The following is an 18938-nucleotide window of genomic DNA, read 5'->3' on the forward strand; positions in this document are numbered from 1 at the left end:
AAAATTGGCGAATAGATGGCTACCTACATTGCTTGATTTCAGTAATGCCTACTTACTTTATTTTCTTGAATTAGTATCATCACAATTAACAAAACCAATATCGCTCCAAAAACAATTACGAAAATTGCAAAAGCCACGTATAATATCGTTCTGAATGAATTGACAGAAGCCTCATTGAACTTAAGGGTTATGTATTTGAACTGTGTACTGTTTCTTTCCTCGCCCAGCTCATTTTTCGCTTCACACGTGAATGTTTTAAGATCGTCATGTTCTGTGAGATTAATTACAGATGCCATTCTGTATTCGTTCATGACTCTATGGCGAAGAATCTGTTGAAGTAATAGTTGAAGTGATAATTATAGCGAACCGAAGGAATATTTATGAATTACAGATATGCTAAAAAAAAATCAAAATTTGAGAGGAGAAGACGACACTTTTGAGCCCTCAACTCATTGTCATTTCAAAGTACAAGGGTTCATAAAATACAAATCGTCAAAAAAAAATGTTTTTTGATTTTTTTTTTGCATTTTTTAGTTTTTGGCTTTTCTGCAAAATTTTTGTATTTTCCGACATACGTACGAGTATGGTTCGGCCTTGCTAGCCATGTGTCACAAATATTGTCTTACCTGAACCTCGCAATCTCCGGAATTTTCATTCGAGCAGCCCTCCCTGGTCCACTTGATTGCCTTAACTCGAGGAAATGCGTCAACAACACATACGAGGGTGTTATGTGGATAAAATTGATACATTCGGATGGTCGGCTTTCCTGTAATTCATGGTTTAATACATTTGGACATACTGTTTGATTTCAAATGATTTATGTTCGCGTAGTAATATAATTTACGTTTCGCATTCGCTTACCAGATACAGTTAAATTAAACTTCAGGGTGATCGCTTTCCTCAAATGAAATGCTCTCATTCGATATATTCCGGAATCGTAGACTTTCAAGTCGCGTATTTTCAACTTAGTAGTGTTTCCGTCGTACGTAGCATCAATTCTGTTTTCGGGATCTTCTTTTAAACCTGAATTTATGTATTTGTGCATCGGATCGTACCTATATTTTCACAATATTATTGTTTGCATTCGAGTAATATTCACTATAGAACTAACTTAGACCTACTTTTGAAGTTTATCGCCTCAAAAAAATTACGCTGAAATCTAGATACCCCCTCCCCTCTTCTTTTTACTTCCATTCAAAACACAAATATACGTACCTATAGCAAATTAGGTATACCTAAGGATATATTTTTGTCTGTTTTGTTTTTCTTCAAACTTATCTCATCCCACAACTTTGAAAGCGATAAGGATGAAAAAAATGTACTTATCCAATCAATAGAGATCGGTTGGCTGGTAGAAGGAATGGCTCGTGAACGACTTGTTAATGGTAGGTAAATTAGGTACCTATTTACTAAATATTATAAAGTCATTTTACCAGTTGACAGCAGCTATAGGATATGCGGTTAGATTTACTATCCATTCAAGATGTTCCGAGGTGAAATCCTTCAGGATTATTTCCAAATTTGAGTGATTTCCTAAAGTATTATTGTATAGGTACGTTCCTGAAACATGCGGTTATTTCTTACTTTAGAAGGTGACACTTTAATATAGACATTACTGACATTAGGATGGAATGAAGAAGACAAACGTATTCTGGATTGCGACGAAAATTAGTGAGGAATGAGAGAGGCGTCATAAAGTCATGAGCAGGCGCGGCATTCCCCTTCAATTTCAAGTAAGTACCCCTATCTGTAGAGTGTAGACTTATACTTGAAAATGAACTGTCATGGAATGATCGAAAAAAATGACCTTGACGCCTGTCTGAATGGGTTAAAATTTTGCGAGAAATTCAAATACTTATATGTATTCCGACAAAAATGTTTTTTTGAACATTTTTAGAAAATTTTGAGCCCAAAAATTGAGTACCTACCTAATGATTTTTCGTGATTTCAGAAAAAGTGTCAAGCGACCTATTAAAAGTGGGTAACATTTCGCAAGAATAATTTCTTCTTATTCATAGGGATATCATTAAAAATGTTGTAGGATTCCAACCAGTGTCTGATCGAATGGGACTAATAGAGGTTCAAATAGGTAATCAAAAAATAAAAATAATACAAGTATATGCTCCAACGACAGTCTCAAGCGAGATAGAGATTGAGGGATTCTATGATCAGCTGAAATGTATACTAGGAAACAATAAGCTTAAAGATACATTCATTATAGGAGACTTGAATAGTCAGATAGGTAAAGGTAAAAATATGGATGAATTCTCAATAGGGAAATATGGCTATGGAAAAAGAAATGAGAGGGGGTGGAGATTGTTGAGATTTTGTGAGGAATTTAACTTGGGTATCTGGAACACAAAATTTAAAAAAGGGAGGGCAAAATCTGGACATGGGAAGCTCCAAATCACGAGTTTAGGACGCAAATAGATTATATTATCTCATCTAACGATGTAAAATATGTGAAAAACTGTGAAGTTAGAAATTTTGATTATAACTCTGACCATAGACTGGTTTCATGCGATCTAAATATAAAAACGTCATCAAAAAAATCATATTTTAATCAAAAACCAGTCCATTCAAAAATCAACAGACATAATTCAAAGGCCTACCAACTAGAACTGTCCAGAGTGCTCGAAAACAACCACACAAATAGAATTACTGAAATTATAAAGCAAGCTACGAAAAGAATCACCTCCAATGAAACCAGACAAAAATCAAACACCCTACCAGCAGAGCTAAAAACATTAATAAATCAAAGAGAAAGAATGAAACGAGTTAAAAACAAGACAAAAACTGAGAAAATTGAGCTAAATTTGCTAAACAAAATGGTGAAGAAAAAACTTAAAGAATTCAACTATGGGAAAAAAGCTAATACAGTGGTGTCGCGATAAGTGAAACCTCGATATGTGAAAAAACTCAATAAGTGAAATAAAAACCTCCTTCCCTTCACCTTGGACCAATTTTACTTGTAAATCGACCTCAATAAGTGAAAAAAGGCTACCTCGTTAACTGAAACTAGGATTTATCCCAAAATTATCGTGTTTACCTCTACAAGTGAAATGTTGTCTGCGTTTTACCTCTATAAGTGAAAATACCTCTTTAACTGAAAGGTACTGACTCGTTCAGCCTCTATAAGTGAAAGAGAGCCTCGATGTTTTGCTAAAGTCAAAAAATCGTTTCCAATGGATTATGTGTCGAACAAGAAGGCATAGATGACCTGTGAGCTGTTTCAAGACTGGTTGATCAAACTAAATTTGAAAATGATCAATGAAAATCAAAAAATTTTATTGTTCAATTCATGTTTTTCGTTTTCTTATCTGAACTTCTATAAGTGAAAATTGACCAAAAAAAAAACTCTGTAACTGAAACCTTTGTATGTGAAAAACTCGATAAGTGAAACAAAAATTTTCTTCCCTTGAATTTTCACTTATCGCGATGCGTCGACTGTATATTATGGACGAATAATTCAAATGGCAGGAAATGACGCCCACATTTTGGATGCAGAATCCTGGAAACGTTCTGCACATGCGCCAAACATGATGCTTACGGTGCTGGCGGAGAGAGAGACAGTTCCCTGGTTTAACCCACATTCAACCAGTAAACTGTCTCTCTCTCCACCAGCACCCTAAGCGTCATGTTTGGTGCATGAGCAGAAGATTTCCAGGATTCTGCATCCAAAATCTAGGCTTCACATTTTGTCATTTTTTCACCGTTGAATTATTCGTCCATTATATACGGTTGACGTCGCGACGCCACTGTATTATCAATGAAATTTTGAACAGTATAAAGAGCACAAAAACAATTAAGAAAAAACTGTTTCCAGGAAAGCCGTGGATTACATACTTAACAGATAAGAAGGGTAACAAATGTTATAATAGGGAAGCAATAAACCAGTTAGCAACAGAGTTTTACTCTGATCTATATGATGAAAAAGATGATAACATCCTACCAATAAACATAACTATTGAAGATGAAGAAGAGCCAGAATTCTTAATTGAGGAAATCAGGGATGAAAAGCCTTAAAATGAAACTTCAGCATTTGCTTCTAGCTTGAAATTTCAAAATTGAAACTTTTGGCTTTAGCTTTCGGCTATCTCAATTTTTAAGGCTTGCTTTAGCCAAACTTTCGGCTTCCAATGGCTTTCCCTTATATTTTCAATTTAACAGCTTTCAGCTATATTTCATTAAGCTTTTAGCTTTAAACTTTTGGCTTTAAGCTTTCGACTTTGAACTTTTAGCTGATACGCCATCAATTTACAAAAAAAGGGAATTAAAAATTAGATTAGGTACATTGATTTCATAGAATTATTTTTGTTTTTTTTCATTTCACTAAATCGCATTGAAATAAAATGAAATGATTTTTTTTTCATTTTTTCGTTTCTTCTGAATCTAGAGAATTCAATTCTGCAAAAAAGCCTTTGAAAAAAGCCAAAAGAATAAAACTTTTGGCTAGCTTTTGGCTTGGAAAAAATGAAACTTGCAAACTTTTAGCTTTTGGCTAACAAGGGAACTACCTGAACCGGCAGAAACGAAAATGAACGAATCAAAGCTAGATTGAAAGGGGACTACCGCAGGACCCCAAATCCAAAATTTCAAGTGCTGAAGTTGATTTCTCGATTTTTGGTGAATTTTTGAAAATTGAAAAATCCAAAAAATTATCAATTAAACCAAAAATAGAAAATATTGATGAAAATTGAAATTTTCTCGGGAAGTAGTTCCGATGGCGTCCCTAACTCATTTACAACTATCGAAATTCGCAAAACCTCAATTCCAGTCATTCTGGAGCCTGCAGCGATTTTTTATCATTTCTCCAGAAACTTGAAATAGCTCTGGAAGGGCTAAAAACCAACTTCAGCACAAATCACTTTATTTGGGGCCTATGTGGGTTGTCTTTAACCAATTTTTGGGGTTATCGCGAAAATCGGCGTCTGCCGGTTCAGGTGTGTATTTTTGACGACTGGAAAAATGCCAAAATTTGAAAATGTTAAATATTCCATCTTTTGCGATGCTACCTATCCGAAATCGAGCTTTGACCTATTTTTGACGTTCCAAATAGGTAAAGCCCCCATTTCGACCATTCTGGAGCCTCCAGCGATTTTTTATCATTTCTCCAGAAACTTGAAATAGCTCAGGAAGGGCTAAAAATCAACTTCAGCACAAATCACTTTATTTGGGGCCTATGTGGGTTGTCTTTAACCAATTTTTGGGGTTGTCGCGAAAATCGGCGTCTGCCAGTTCAGATGTGTATTTTGCCCATTGACTTGCACTTGTGCAGTACCAAGCAGGCACACATGTACTTTCTTTGGAAAAAACCACATGTTGGAGCTTGAATCAGGATAGGTAGCATCACAATAGATGGAATATTGAACAATTAAACATTTTCAAATTTTGCTGTTTATTCATTGTGCAAGTCAATGGACAAAATACACATCTGAACGGGCAGATGTCGATTTTCGCGACAACCCCAAAAATTGGTTAAAGGCAACCCACATAGGCCCCAAATAAAGTGATTTGTGCTGAAGTTGATTTTTAGCCCTTCCAGAGCTATTTCAAGTTTCTGGAGAAATGATGGAGGCTCCAGAATGGTCGAAATGGGGGCTTTACCTATTTAGAACGTCAAAAATAGGTCGAAGCTCGATTTTGGATAGGTAGCATCGCAAAAGATGGAATATTTAACATTTTCAAATTTTGGCATTTTTTCCAATGCGCAAAAATACACATCTGAACTGGCAGACGCCGATTTTCGCGAAAACCCCAAAAATTGGTTAAAGACAACCCACATAGGCCCCAAATAAAGTGATTTGTGCTGAAGTTCATTTTTAGCCCTTCCTGAGCTATTTCAAGTTTCTGGAGAAATGATAAAAAATCGCTGGAGGCTCCAGAATGGTCGAAATGGGGGCTTTACCTATTTGGAACGTCAAAAATAGGTCAAAGCTCGATTTCGGATAGGTAGCATCGCAAAAGATGGAATATTTAACATTTTCAAATTTTGGCATTTTTTCCAGTCGTCAAAAATACACATCTGAACCGGCAGACGCCGATTTTCGCGATAACCCCAAAAATTGGTTAAGACAATGTTGTAGTCAGCGCGAAATACTCATCGCCGAACCAACGAATATGTAAAAATACACGAACGCATAGTCGAATGTGTTTATTAACTCGTATGTTACAAGACTGCCGATGGCAGGAAAACCATATAGCCGCGAGAGCTAACGAGAGCTATATTCAAGGTCTAAAACTGGAGACATTATCGAGATGATTTATGACCTTCTCGAAGTGTTAGGTAGGTATACGTACATAGGTATAAGATACATGTACAATACGTTTTCGAAGTCACCACACTCCTCCCTGTCATAAAAATTAAAACACATGAGCAAAATTATGAAACGAAATGCAAAGATGGTTAATTTACATCTTATAAAATATCAATTATATTTCAGAAAATCGGGAGGTCTGCGATTTCGTTCGGATCGTCTCAATTGAACTTGGAATGGAATAGATTTTTCGCTCTCCAGTTTGTAATGTAAGATTTGTGGTATTTCCGGAGTTGTTGAAACTACAGTTGTTGTCGGAGTAGTATGTCGAATTTGATCAGCACTTCGTCGAACTGTTTCTCCTGTTTCAAGTTTGGCCAAGTAGGTAGATGAGCCAATGGTACTTGTAATTATAGCAGGCGCCCATTTGTTTGATGTGCCGAACATGCGAACCAGTACTGCCTCTCCGTCCTTGAATTTATGAGTTATGGACATGGTTGGTGACAATTTGCTTCGAAAATCACGAGATGGATTGTACCGCATGAGGTCGAGTCGCGATCGTAAATTACGACCAAATAACAGTTCAGCTGGGCTGCGGCCTGTAGTACTGTTTGGTGCTCGCCGATAACTGAATAAAAATCTCGCCAAACGTTGATGTATTGGGTGAGTTGCGTCTGCTTTTATTGCCTCTTTGAAAATACGTACATAACGTTCAGCTTGGCCATTACTTCTTGGATGGTAGATTGTCGTGAATAAATGACGAATACCATTCTTTCGAGTAAATTTAGAGAACTCTGTAGAAGCGAATTGTGGGCCATTATCGGAGACCAAGGTTATTGGTAACCCAAAGCGAGAGAAAATATTACGTAAAGCAATAATTGTCGCTTCACTGGTAGTTGAGGACATTGGAATCACCTCTAGCCATTTGGAATACGCATCTACAACTAATAGGTAGAATTTCTTCTCGTATTCGGCATAATCGATATGTAACCTGGACCATGGCACTGTAGCGAATTCCCATGGGTGAACTTCAGGTTTCGGATTTTGCAATTTTTGTTGACAATTTGGACAAGCTTTAACAAAGTTTTCAATATCCTTGTCAATATTTGACCAATAACAGAAATTTCTGCTTAAAGTTTTCATTTTAGTAGAGCCCATATGACCTAAATGAAGTTCTTCGAGTACCTTCTTCTGTAATGAGGTAGGAATTACAGTTCTGGTACCTCGGACCAATAGTCCGTTCATAATATTAATTTCATCGACTTCTTTTCCAGATTGAAGGTCATTTAAAATCTGCTTCAATTTTTCATCCTTCAAGGTTTCTTTTAGAAGCATATCATACGTAATTGGTAGATTTTCTAGGCATTCTAAATGAAAAATGTCATGTACATCCTCCTCCTCAATGAGCTTTTTGGAAGGTTTAGGGAAACGAGAACAAAAATCAGCGTTGCCATTTTTCTCAGAAGTTCGATATTGAATATCGAAATTGAAATCTGATAAATATAATGCATAATGTTGCATTCGAGTAGTTGATAAAGGGGGAAGAGACTTCATCGGATTAAAAATCTGAGTGAGAGGTTTATGGTCAGTAATCAACGTAAAACGTTTGCCATAAAGATAAATGAAAAATTTCTTCACTGCCCAGACAATTGCAAGGGCCTCTTTATCAATCGTACTATATTTACGCTGTGTGCTATTCAAGCTTTTTGAAGCAAAAGCGATGGGCCTTTCAGATCCATCAGGGAGTTTATGAGATAGCACTGCGCCTAAACCTACTGACGAAGCGTCAGTGGCTAAAATTAATGGCACATTTTTATTAAAAGGAATTAGAACCCTATCACTGACGATTTCATCAGCAAGTTGCTTAAAAGCTGACTCACAGTTTTTTGTCCATTTGAACTTTTTGTCACTGCGGAGACGTTTATTCAAAGGTTCAATCAATGTCGCGAAATTCGGAATAAATTGATGATAATGATTTGCCAACCCAATCAGACTTCGTAATTTTGAAACGTCTGTTGGGCGTTGGGTTTTTAAAATCTTTTCGATTTTATCTTTGGTTTTATGAATACCAAATTTATCGATTTTATAACCAAGATATTTCAAAGAAGTTTCGAAAAATGAACACTTCTCTTTATTTAGACGAATGTCATTTTCCTGAAGAATTTTCAGAACCATTTCAAGTCTAGCTAATAGCTCTTCAGCAGAAGTTGCTTGAATTTTAATATCATCGAAAAAGACAGAAACACCTTCAATGTTACCTAATAGGGAGTCAATATAACGTTGCCAAATACTTGGCGCGTTTTTAATACCGAAAAATAATCGTTTGACCTTGAAATTACCCAAATGGGTTGAAAGAGTTTGTAATAATGAGGAATCCTCATCAGATTCTAAATGCAAATATGCATTTTTGATATCAAGTTTACAGAATAAAATTCCTCCAGTCAATTTTGAGAAAATCTCATTAAGATGTGGAATGGGGTATTTATCATCAACAAGAAACTTGTTCAAGGTGGATTTATAATCTCCACAAATTCGAATTCTCCTACCTTTTTTGAAAACAGGAACGATAGGAGTTCCCCATTCAACTTGATCAGTTTTTTCAATAATACCTTGTTTTTCAAGGTCACGCAATGCGTTTGAAACTTCTTCGCGAATAGCGAAAGGAACAATTCTAGGTTTAAGAAACACTGGATTTGAATTTTCTCGAACATTTAAATGAAATTTGAAATTTTTGGCTTTGCCTACAGACTCGTCAAAAAGTGACGAATATTTCTTCAAAATTGCATCAAGTGCAGTTTTCTTCGAATCAGGTTTTATTTCAACCTTGTGAAGATTTAAATGAATATTATTGCGCTTATCAATAATATTGAGAGCACGTAACCAAGGCCTACCAATTATGGTATCTGTTTTTTCTTTGACAATAACGATTGACACATTCTGAGCCTCAGTATTTTCAAATTTGACCGAAGAGCATAGATAACTACCTATGGGTCGCCTACATTCCTTAAAATAAGAAACCAAGGTGCAATTTGGAGGGTCCAATTTAGCACCAGGGAAAAGTTTTTGAAAATTTTCAAAACACATAACTGACATGCCAGCACCTGGATCGAATTCCATATCAACAGGTTGGTTATTAATAATAACAGGCATGATAATTTTATCATCCATTTTTCTCAAATCTGACAAATGATGGATGTCTACTGAAATTTCAGACGAATCAGACGAATAGTCAACATGATCAAGCAATTTAACTTCTTTTGAAGACTTGAAATTTTTACCCTTTTTCGGATTTTTAGTATTTTTATGCATAGTGGATCGAGAAGAATTTTTGCTTAAACAAGCAGGCGAAATATGCCCTTTTTTTCCACATGCATTACAGGTACTCTCTTTGTGTGGACACTCATCAGGTGTATGATTGGTCCAACCACATCGAGAACATTTCTTAGACGAAGAATCAAACTGATAATGGGTTTTCTTAGATTTCCCATTATTTTTAAAATTGACTTTATGAATGGTGGTCGAAGAATCTTGACCAATCACATTATTTGTTTGAGCAGAAGCTGCTTTCGTCATTTCGTAATTTTTGGCCACAGTGACAGCTTTTTCAAAAGTGTCAGGTTCAGATTCGAAAATTTTGTAACGAATTTCATCACTCGAAATACCTACACTAAATTGTGTGATTAAACCTTCTTGCAGCCATTGAGCAGGGAATTTACAAGACATAGAAAGCCTTTTCAATTCTGCAGCATATTCTTGGATAGCTTCATTTTCCTTCTGATTGCGTTTGTAAAATTTAAAACGCTCAGCATATTTATTTGGCTCCGGATTAAAATAATCGGACAATTTATCCACTACCTGATCTAGAGTGATGGTGGTGTGTTCTGGCTCCAAAGGGGCAAAAAGATCGCAAAGACATTCGTAAGTTGATAAGCCAATAGCATCCAATAAGATTGGTTTCTGCTTAGCCGCGGGAACACTGTGTAGAGTGAATTTATTCTTCAAAACTTTCACATATGTGGCCCATTTGCAGTTCTTTTCATTGAAAGCTTCAATTTGGAAATTAATGCGAAAAGTTTCGCGAGTTGGTTGAGGTACAGCACCAATAGCACCATCCGCACCATCCGGCATTGCGATTAATTATCGAATCGATTGTTAATCACGAAAAATATTTAAATCAAAAATTCGCACACGAAAAATTCGCACTATTGAGATCTATATCGAATAGATCCCATCCTCGTCGCCAATGTTGTAGTCAGCGCGAAATACTCATCGCCGAACCAACGAATATGTAAAAATACACGAACGCATAGTCGAATGTGTTTATTAACTCGTATGTTACAAGACTGCCGATGGCAGGAAAACCATATAGCCGCGAGAGCTAACGAGAGCTATATTCAAGGTCTAAAACTGGAGACATTATCGAGATGATTTATGACCTTCTCGAAGTGTTAGGTAGGTATACGTACATAGGTATAAGATACATGTACAATACGTTTTCGAAGTCACCACAGACAACCCACATAGGCCCCAAATAAAGTGATTTGTGCTGAAGTTGGTTTTTAGCCCTTCCAGAGCTATTTCAAGTTTCTGGAGAAATGATAAAAAATCGCTGCAGGCTCCAGAATGACTGGAATTGAGGTTTTGCGAATTTCGATAGTTGTAAATGAGTTAGGGACGCCATCTGAACTACTTCCCGAGAAAATTTCAATTTTCATCAATATTTTCTATTTTTGGTTTAATTGATAATTTTTTGGATTTTTCAATTTTCAAAAATTCACCAAAAATCGAGAAATCAACTTCAGCACTTGAAATTTTGGATTTGGGGTCCTGAGGTAGTCCCCTTTCAATCTAGCTTTGATTCGTTCATTTTCGTTTCTGCCGGTTCAGGTAGTTCCCTTGTAAGTATGAAAATCTGCTCGGCTTTCAGCTTTCAGCTAGCTTTTCATCCCTGGAGGAAATTGAGCAAGTAATTCAAAAGTTGAAAAATAGTAAAGCAACCGGTCACGATCTCATTTCAAACGAACAGATAAAATTTGGGGGGAGACTTTTAGCTAAAAGACTAACAAGATATTTCAACGATATTCTAGCAACACAAGTCATACCAGAAGATTTTAAAAAATCTGATATTATTCTGATTCATAAAAAGGCGGAAAAATGTGATATCAACAACTATAGACTAATAACTTTAAGCACATCTTTATCAAAAAAATTTTCAAAACTTATAGAAACTAGAGTACATACACAATTAAACCTACAACAAACAATAGAACAAGCAGGCTTCAGGAAAAATTACTCAACAACAGACCATCTTCATACAATAAACCTACTTATACAAAAAAGCAACGAATATAATTTCAACATACATCTGGCCTTCATAGACTTTGCCAAAGCTTTTGACTCCCTTAAGCAGGATTATCTAGTAAACCATCTGCTTCAGATGGGCCTTTCAAAAATTCTAACAAAAATAATAGCGGAAATGTACTCAGGTCTAAGAACAAGAATTATCACAGATAAAACAGGGAGATATTTTGCTGTCAAAAAAGGGGTAAAACAAGGAGACCCACTCTCACCAGTATTCTTCATCAGTGCCCTGGAAAATATTTTCAGGGAACTTGAGGAGAAGTGGAAAAACAAAGGAATATTAATAGGAGGGGAAAGAATTACAAATCTAAGATTCGCAGACGATGTAACCCTGGTATCTGAGGACATAGAAGAGCTGAAACAGATGATCAGTGACCTAAATGAAGTAGGAAAAGAAGCAGGGCTTAATATTAACATGACTAAAACAAAAATTCTGACTAGAGACACTGTAACCAACATAAAAATAGGAAATGAAAAAATAGAAAAGGTAACAGAAGCAGTATACTTGGGTCAAATAATAGCTCTGGAAAACAGTACAGAAAAAGAAATAAACAGAAGAATCACATTAACATGGAAAAAGTACTGGTCTCTTAAACACATATTCAAAGGTCCATTTTCAAATTATCATAAAAGCCAAATTTTCAACTCTTGTGTCGCCCCAACCCTAACATACGGATCCCAGACTTGGGCTCTCACAAATAAATTGTCAAGAAGAATTGAGGTAACTCAAAATGCAATTGAAAGATCAATGTTGAACGTAAAACTGTGAGATAAAATTAAGATAAGAACTATCAAAATAAAATTAAAACACAATCTCAATATGCTTCATTTGATTAGGAGAAAAAAATGGAACTGGGCAGGTCACGTCGGGAGAATGAGAGATGGGAGGTGGACCCATAAAGTAACCTTTTGGTACTTGGGACACAAAATAAGAAGAGCAGGTAGGCAGAGGGCTAGATGGGAAGATGATTTCAGAAGGTTTTTGGGGCACAAACAGTTTGGCAGACTAACTTTAGTGAGGAACGAGTGGGCACGTTTGCAAGAGTCCTTCGCCCAATTTCGGGTATAGCGGAGCTGAGTAAATTGTAAACATTTATTTTAAGTTAAGCTGTAACATTTTATGTAAAGTCCGTTAATAAAGGTTATTTTGATTTTTTTTTTAGAATTTCAATTATTTCCACGAAAATGTTTTGTGGAAATTTTGAAAAATTTGCAGCCCAAATTGAGTGATGATTTTCGGGCTTTTAAAAAAATTGCCATACACTGTGCACAAATGGTGCTGAAAAAGCGAAAGAAAATCGCGAATTGTTATCGAAACTGTTTTTGAACGTTTTTGAAAAATTTGAAGCCCGAAATCGAGTCCTTCATCTTGATCTAGAATCAAAGCAGGAAGTCACATTTGAATAACTCTATTCAACGGTTCATTATCATCTACTTGAAATTTGAAGTGGGCAGCTGGGCACCTTCCAAGGAGGCACTTGTGAAGCTGGCCAGTTAAAGTAAACAAGGAGACTAAGGAGTGTCCTATACCAACCTGTAAAAAAATTTGCAATCGAGCCATTCTCAAAGTTGGAGGGTTCTGGCCTCTACTCTCCCTCCCCTCTTCATTGTGTAGCTTAAAAAACCGTAATATCTACGCCTTTTTTGCCTATATACGTCTAAGATGCGTATCTGCAAAGAGCCAACTGATTTTTTTTTTGTGATGCAAGAATACCAGTCAAGTGCAGAACATTTTTTGTTAGTTGGGCTGCAGACTAATGTTTATAGTAATTGTGTAAAATATATACTTACTGCTAATATTTAAAAGATATGTGCCCACTGTGGCTTCATTTTTGTAGTTGAATACCTTACAAGTGTAATTGCCTTGATCGTTTTTCTCCGTTAGGTTATCAATAGTCAGTGTATGACTTAATTCAACCCATTTGATGGTATACGGGCGGTATAGATACGAGTATCCTGATTTTTGCGATAATTTCCCATGTCCGAATTCCTCCTGTAATTCTTGCTGTAATTTTTACAAACTATATATTAATGCATGCATACCACTTACACGTGGCCTACTTATTTTTTGAATACTTCCTACAGTAGCATTTTTCGGGTTCAAAAGAAAAAAAATTACTCAAAAAAGATTTTTTCGTTTAAAATAACATACCATAGATATGTATTTTTTTTTGTCGAATCGAAGGCAAAAATGTTGTAAATTCAAAAACATTTTTCCAATCATTCATAGAGGGGGAAAATGGAAAAATTATTTTTTGAAAAATACTTTGAAAAAACAAAAAAACTATTAAAAGAATGACGGTTGTTTTTTCGTTAATTTTGGGCTACAGTTTCTACCATAAGTTGAGAAAGAATGTATCAAAAAATTATTGGAAAAATGTGAAGGGAGGGATTCAACTGACGTACATGATGTATATATTCATCAGTACTACATAGAAAAAATGAATTTCAATTTTAAAAAAAAAAACCCTAGTCGTCCATTATTATGCGTTTGAATCGGTGATATTTTGCCATGAATAATTATGAAAAAAAACAGTATGGTGACCATGTCCTTCTTAAAATATAGCGAAATTCGCCGCTTTTCGAGACGCCATTCTTCTAAATTAACTTTTTTTATATCATCAAGTCAGGGTAATACCTGTGTTATCTAATGTACCTACTTACTTCTTTGGGTTGTGTCACGATTTTGGAACTATTCGGAAGAATCCACTCCATTATCGGCTTATTTCGATTAGATTTTATGTCGTAATACGTTATATTCACGGTACAAGTCAACGTGAGGTCCTCTCCTTCGGTCATATTAGTGTAGTTTGAATCTGGATTTACAATGCGTGGCAGGGATGTTAGATTGTATTTTGGTTCTGCAATGATCATATTAAGGTTATATCAAATGTAGGTACGAGTATAATGGTAGGGAGGGGAGGGAAGAACAATTTTTCAACTCCTAATATAATTCCAGTGTATAATCTTCGAATAAAATTATGAATTAAAAATTTTGTTGACTCTGCTTCACACGTGTTAAATCATTTTTCTTTTCGGAATAAAATCAATATTTTATCAAGTACATAGGGTAAACTGCCCAGTGGTTGACAGTTGTGTAATTGCTTCGTTCAGTTTGATGTTTTGGCAACATTGATACTCACATGAGGTACCTAATTTATACATTGCTTGTACTTCACCATGAATTTCAAACCTTTTGCTCATTTCAATGTGGCGTCATAAGAGTTATAAATTTTCATAAAAAATTTGTGAAGTTTTGAGAGGAGTAGGATTGCCCTCACCGCAGGGTAACGTGATAAACTCTTCTAAACTTATAGGTGCACTCATAGGATCCCTAAATAACTGGAAGGATCCCCCTAACTATCGTATGATAATATGATCAGATCATTCGTTCCCGCCGAATGATCTATTCTTTTAATGAATATTTTCTAAGCACAAAGTTGCTTTGGCAAGCCACAAACTTTACTTGGTCTTGTAACTCCGCGGTAACTTGTTCCTCATCAAAACGATGATGTGTTAACTATATCGACACAATGAATATGTGAGAACAAATGGGGTTCTCCCCTGCTTCTCCTTTTTTATGTTTTACCCACCTTCAGTGTGGTAATTAGTGTTTCTCTGAACGTTTTAATTAATTATTATTAAATACGGTTCTTTTGAATACACTTTGATTTTCCAGACATCAAAAGTATTTCTCGTCTATACATCGAGCCTATAGATAGACGTTTCTACCTACTCACCTAGTTTTGGTTAGTACATCAGAAGAGGTAGGAAAAATGCATAGTGTCCAAGTAAGTGTAAGGTAATTAATTATAAATAAATCGTAATTGATTGAGATGGATAAAATGGGTAATTATACACCTAGTATTAGTGGCTATGTAGGAGATACTTATTTTATCTCAGACGAAAGACATAATTTCACCATGTTTTAGTTAGAGTAGGATAACAAAAATAGCACGTAATCATTTGAGCTAACACTCAAGCAGTTACGTGTAGATTAAACTTTACTCGATACAAGTGTGCACTCGTATTGAATTAAGTACTTAATAATAGTCTTAATTATCCTTTATTATTTTGTATGTAACTCGTTCGGTATATCATTCAATAAACATATCGATTAGCATGAATATAATATGTTTTTATTTGGTGAAGAACTGGACAATGTGCTTATAGTGAGTAGGTTATTGCCGAAGTCTCCTATCTGAGCTAGTCAGGGACAATGAGTAAATATTCACTGCCTAGGGAATATTTCTTAGCCAACTTCAGGGATAGATCCTTTGACTATATATACATGGACTGCTATCTCCTATTGTTGTTGAACGGGAATCGTCAATCGTGAAGCCAAAACAATAGAGGTACTAGATTGGGACATGGGCTCTGAGCATGCGCGAGATTTCGTTGCAACGAGCGTAGCGGTCGTTGGAACGTAGGAGGGTGTTCGTCGCTCCGTGGTTCACCGTGATTGGAAGGTGCGAGGCTGGGTGGGATTCCTGCGCGCGCATGAAAATTCCCGATGCTCCCGATCTAGTACCTCTATTACTTCGGCTTCATCGGCGACAATGAAGATAGCAGTCCATGTATATATAGTCAAAGGATAGATCATGCTGATATCTACTACAGTAAGTTCCGCTTAATGTGTTATCAGTTAATAGAGAAATTCGCTTAATAGAGTTGAAATGGGTCGGAACGGAACGTTTGCATCTTTTTACATGCAAGTTTTATCGCTTATAATAGTGAAAATGAGCATTGCACTCGGTTAATAGAGTGCACTATTCTTCAAAAGTTGGAGAAAATCATGACTTTCAGCAAAATTTAACAAAAATTGGATGAAAAAATGTTGAAATTGATGAAAATTAGCAAGAGATGATGAAATTTTTGTAAAAATTTTTAAAAATTGTAAAAAAAGGTGTTCAAAGTGTATTAAAAGATTAACGGTAACTAAAAAACACAAACAGTATTGAAATCACCTTTAAAAAACATCAAACAGTGATAAAACTTCAATTAAATTAGGAATTTTGCAGTTTTTTCCGCATCGGTTATTAGAGTTTTTTGCTTAATAGAGTTGAACATGCCTTGGACCAACGCACCCACATTAAGCGGAACTTACTGTATCTCACTGGGTAATACCTAACCTCACTATAACAGTTTCAGCATCATATTTTGATGTGCAAGTATTTTACAATAAATTTCATAAATCAAAAAGTTTATTCTTTTTCTGAAAACTAATGAGATATCCTGAAAGGTATTGAAATGTAGATGACGTTGGTCATCTAGATCTACTTCATTCTTGCTTTTTTATCAGAAATAAGCCGTTGTCAATCACTGGATATCAAAATGCATAATTTTCCAGTGGTTGACATACTGTAAAAAAAGTGTGAATTTTGTAATCATAATTCTTTAAAATTTCATGTACCTACAGGTAAAAAATGACATTATCAAAGCCGAATAAAAGGAAGAGGTTTGAAGCAAGTAGAATTAATTACAAAATTCACATTGTTTAGGTACACTATGTCAACCACTGGACAATTATGCATTTTGATATCCAGTGATTGACAAATGGTTTATTTCTGATAAATAAGCAAAAATTATGTACATTGAGATGATCAACGTCATCTACAGTAGTTTTTGAAGTAGGTAGGTAACATGGTACATACATGTTTTCCTGCATATTTCAGTATGTCAATCACTGTGGGGTGTCAATTACTGGACATGTCAACCACTGGGTTGTCAATCACTAGTTGTTGGTTGTCAATCACTGGGCAAAAAAGTTGATATTTTCAAAAAAAAATTTGAGGGTCACAGTAGTGTCCTTTTTTGATGAAATATAAGTCAAAATGACGGTACAGAGTGGGGACATATCTTGTACTAGGACATTTTCAAAAAAAAAAAACATATGCATAGGAGAAAAACATTTTCAAGTGAAAAAAGTGTCTCCAAGTGTGTCAACCACTGGGCAGTTTACCCTACCTAAATAATAATGTATTGGGGAAATATTCGTCCGAATTTTCAAAAATGCCGAGAGTAGAAGATAGTCATATAGTCTTCTCGCATCAAACATAATATTTTGCTTTTTAAGAATTTATAAATTTTCGAAAACTTTTGCCTTAGTTTTTGCTCGACCCAATCGCTAATTTTCTCAAATTTCAGCCCTGGAGGAGTGGAGGTGTTGGTCTTGGAGAATCAGCTCTAAAATGGGCGTTATTCGAACAAATTGACACTGAAATGTTTATTTTGCCATTAAGTAGTATTTATCCCGCATTGGGGGGATCGAAATTCAAATTTTGTAACAAAAATCGTGTAATATGTCAAAATTTACGTTTCTGAGGAGGACGCTGGAATAAAATTTTTGAGTCGTTTTACTTTTAAACTCGAATTTGACCCAGGAGGAGGAGGAGGCTAATTCGAATTTTGGAAAAAAATCGACTAATTTGTCAAAATTTACGTTTTTCAGGATGCTGAATTCAAATTTTGATATTTTATTCTTCAGCCAAGAATCAAAGTTTTATATTTAGTGGGACGAATTTTTGTTCATTCGCTTGTTAAATTTTGACCGTGAAGATCAATACGAATATTCTGTAAATATACGTACATAAAAATATAAAAAGCTCGCTTAACTTACGTTCGTTATGTGGATGCGGTTTAGTGTCAACGTCATGAATATTGTATTTCCGCCCATAATTGCCATTAGGACTGTTTTTCGACTTTGGATCAGTGGGTTTGGGTTGTTGAGTATCCTGTGAAAGCGTATTAACGGAATACTGATGATAAAAATCATCCTCCGCACGATTGTTTCCCAGTTCTAAAACATAATAAAGGAAAAAAAAAAACCTTGAAATCCGAGTTGAGCATGTAGTGTAGGTGTAAGTACGTGGACTCTACCGGTGCATTGGATCCAGGGGGGAGGGACGTTTTCTGGATTCTGTTGAAAATTAGTGAGGAAGTTTACTCTGAGTGGGAGACTATCGAGAAAAATGTTGAGCTCATTTGTCGTTTCGGAGCTGAGGCAGGAGTTTTTTTATGAAGAAAAAAATTTCAACGCAAGAACACGCGTTTTTTTTTTTTTTTTTTTTTTGGTTGTCATTTTCGAGTACTGTTACCTGTGAAGAGTCCTCCCTCCCTCCTTTATCATAAATAGGGGTTATTCATTGAGTTTATTCAGTAGGCCTACCACTTTTAGTGCCTCACAACAATTATCTTATCCATGTCAGGAATTTGTGAGTTGAAATTAGATTTTATAACTTTTTCTCGTTTATAAAGACTTTAAGAGAAGGAAAAAAATCGTAAGTATGTAGAATAGAAACCGAAAGTTTTGGGGGAGAG

The 18938-nt window shown here is 35.5% G+C and overlaps 1 protein-coding gene and 1 long non-coding RNA gene across 4 annotated transcripts in view; one reads left to right on the forward strand and one right to left on the reverse strand.

Moving 5' to 3' along the window:
- The window catches only part of LOC135848176 (uncharacterized), a 185438-nt gene that overhangs the window by 160264 nt on the left and 6236 nt on the right, over positions 1–18938 (forward strand). The gene's annotated exons all lie outside the window — the stretch shown is intronic.
- Positions 1–18938, reverse strand: part of LOC135846432 (mast/stem cell growth factor receptor kita-like) — a 28230-nt gene that overhangs the window by 6220 nt on the left and 3072 nt on the right. For all 3 annotated transcript variants that reach the window (XR_010558961.1, XM_065365524.1, XM_065365525.1), the window contains exons 4-10: positions 18238–18417; positions 14283–14479; positions 13410–13623; positions 1434–1560; positions 862–1055; positions 627–766; positions 57–329 (exon numbers count right to left, since the gene is read on the reverse strand). Coding sequence is in view for 2 of the 3 variants with exons in the window: in XM_065365524.1 (XP_065221596.1) it covers positions 57–329; positions 627–766; positions 862–1055; positions 1434–1560; positions 13410–13623; positions 14283–14479; positions 18238–18417 (1325 nt within the window). In the remaining variant the exon portion in view is untranslated. The remainder of the gene's footprint in view (positions 1–56; positions 330–626; positions 767–861; positions 1056–1433; positions 1561–13409; positions 13624–14282; positions 14480–18237; positions 18418–18938) is intronic.

This window comes from Planococcus citri, chromosome 5 (genome assembly GCF_950023065.1).
Source record: "Planococcus citri chromosome 5, ihPlaCitr1.1, whole genome shotgun sequence".
NCBI lineage: Eukaryota > Metazoa > Arthropoda > Insecta > Hemiptera > Pseudococcidae > Planococcus > Planococcus citri.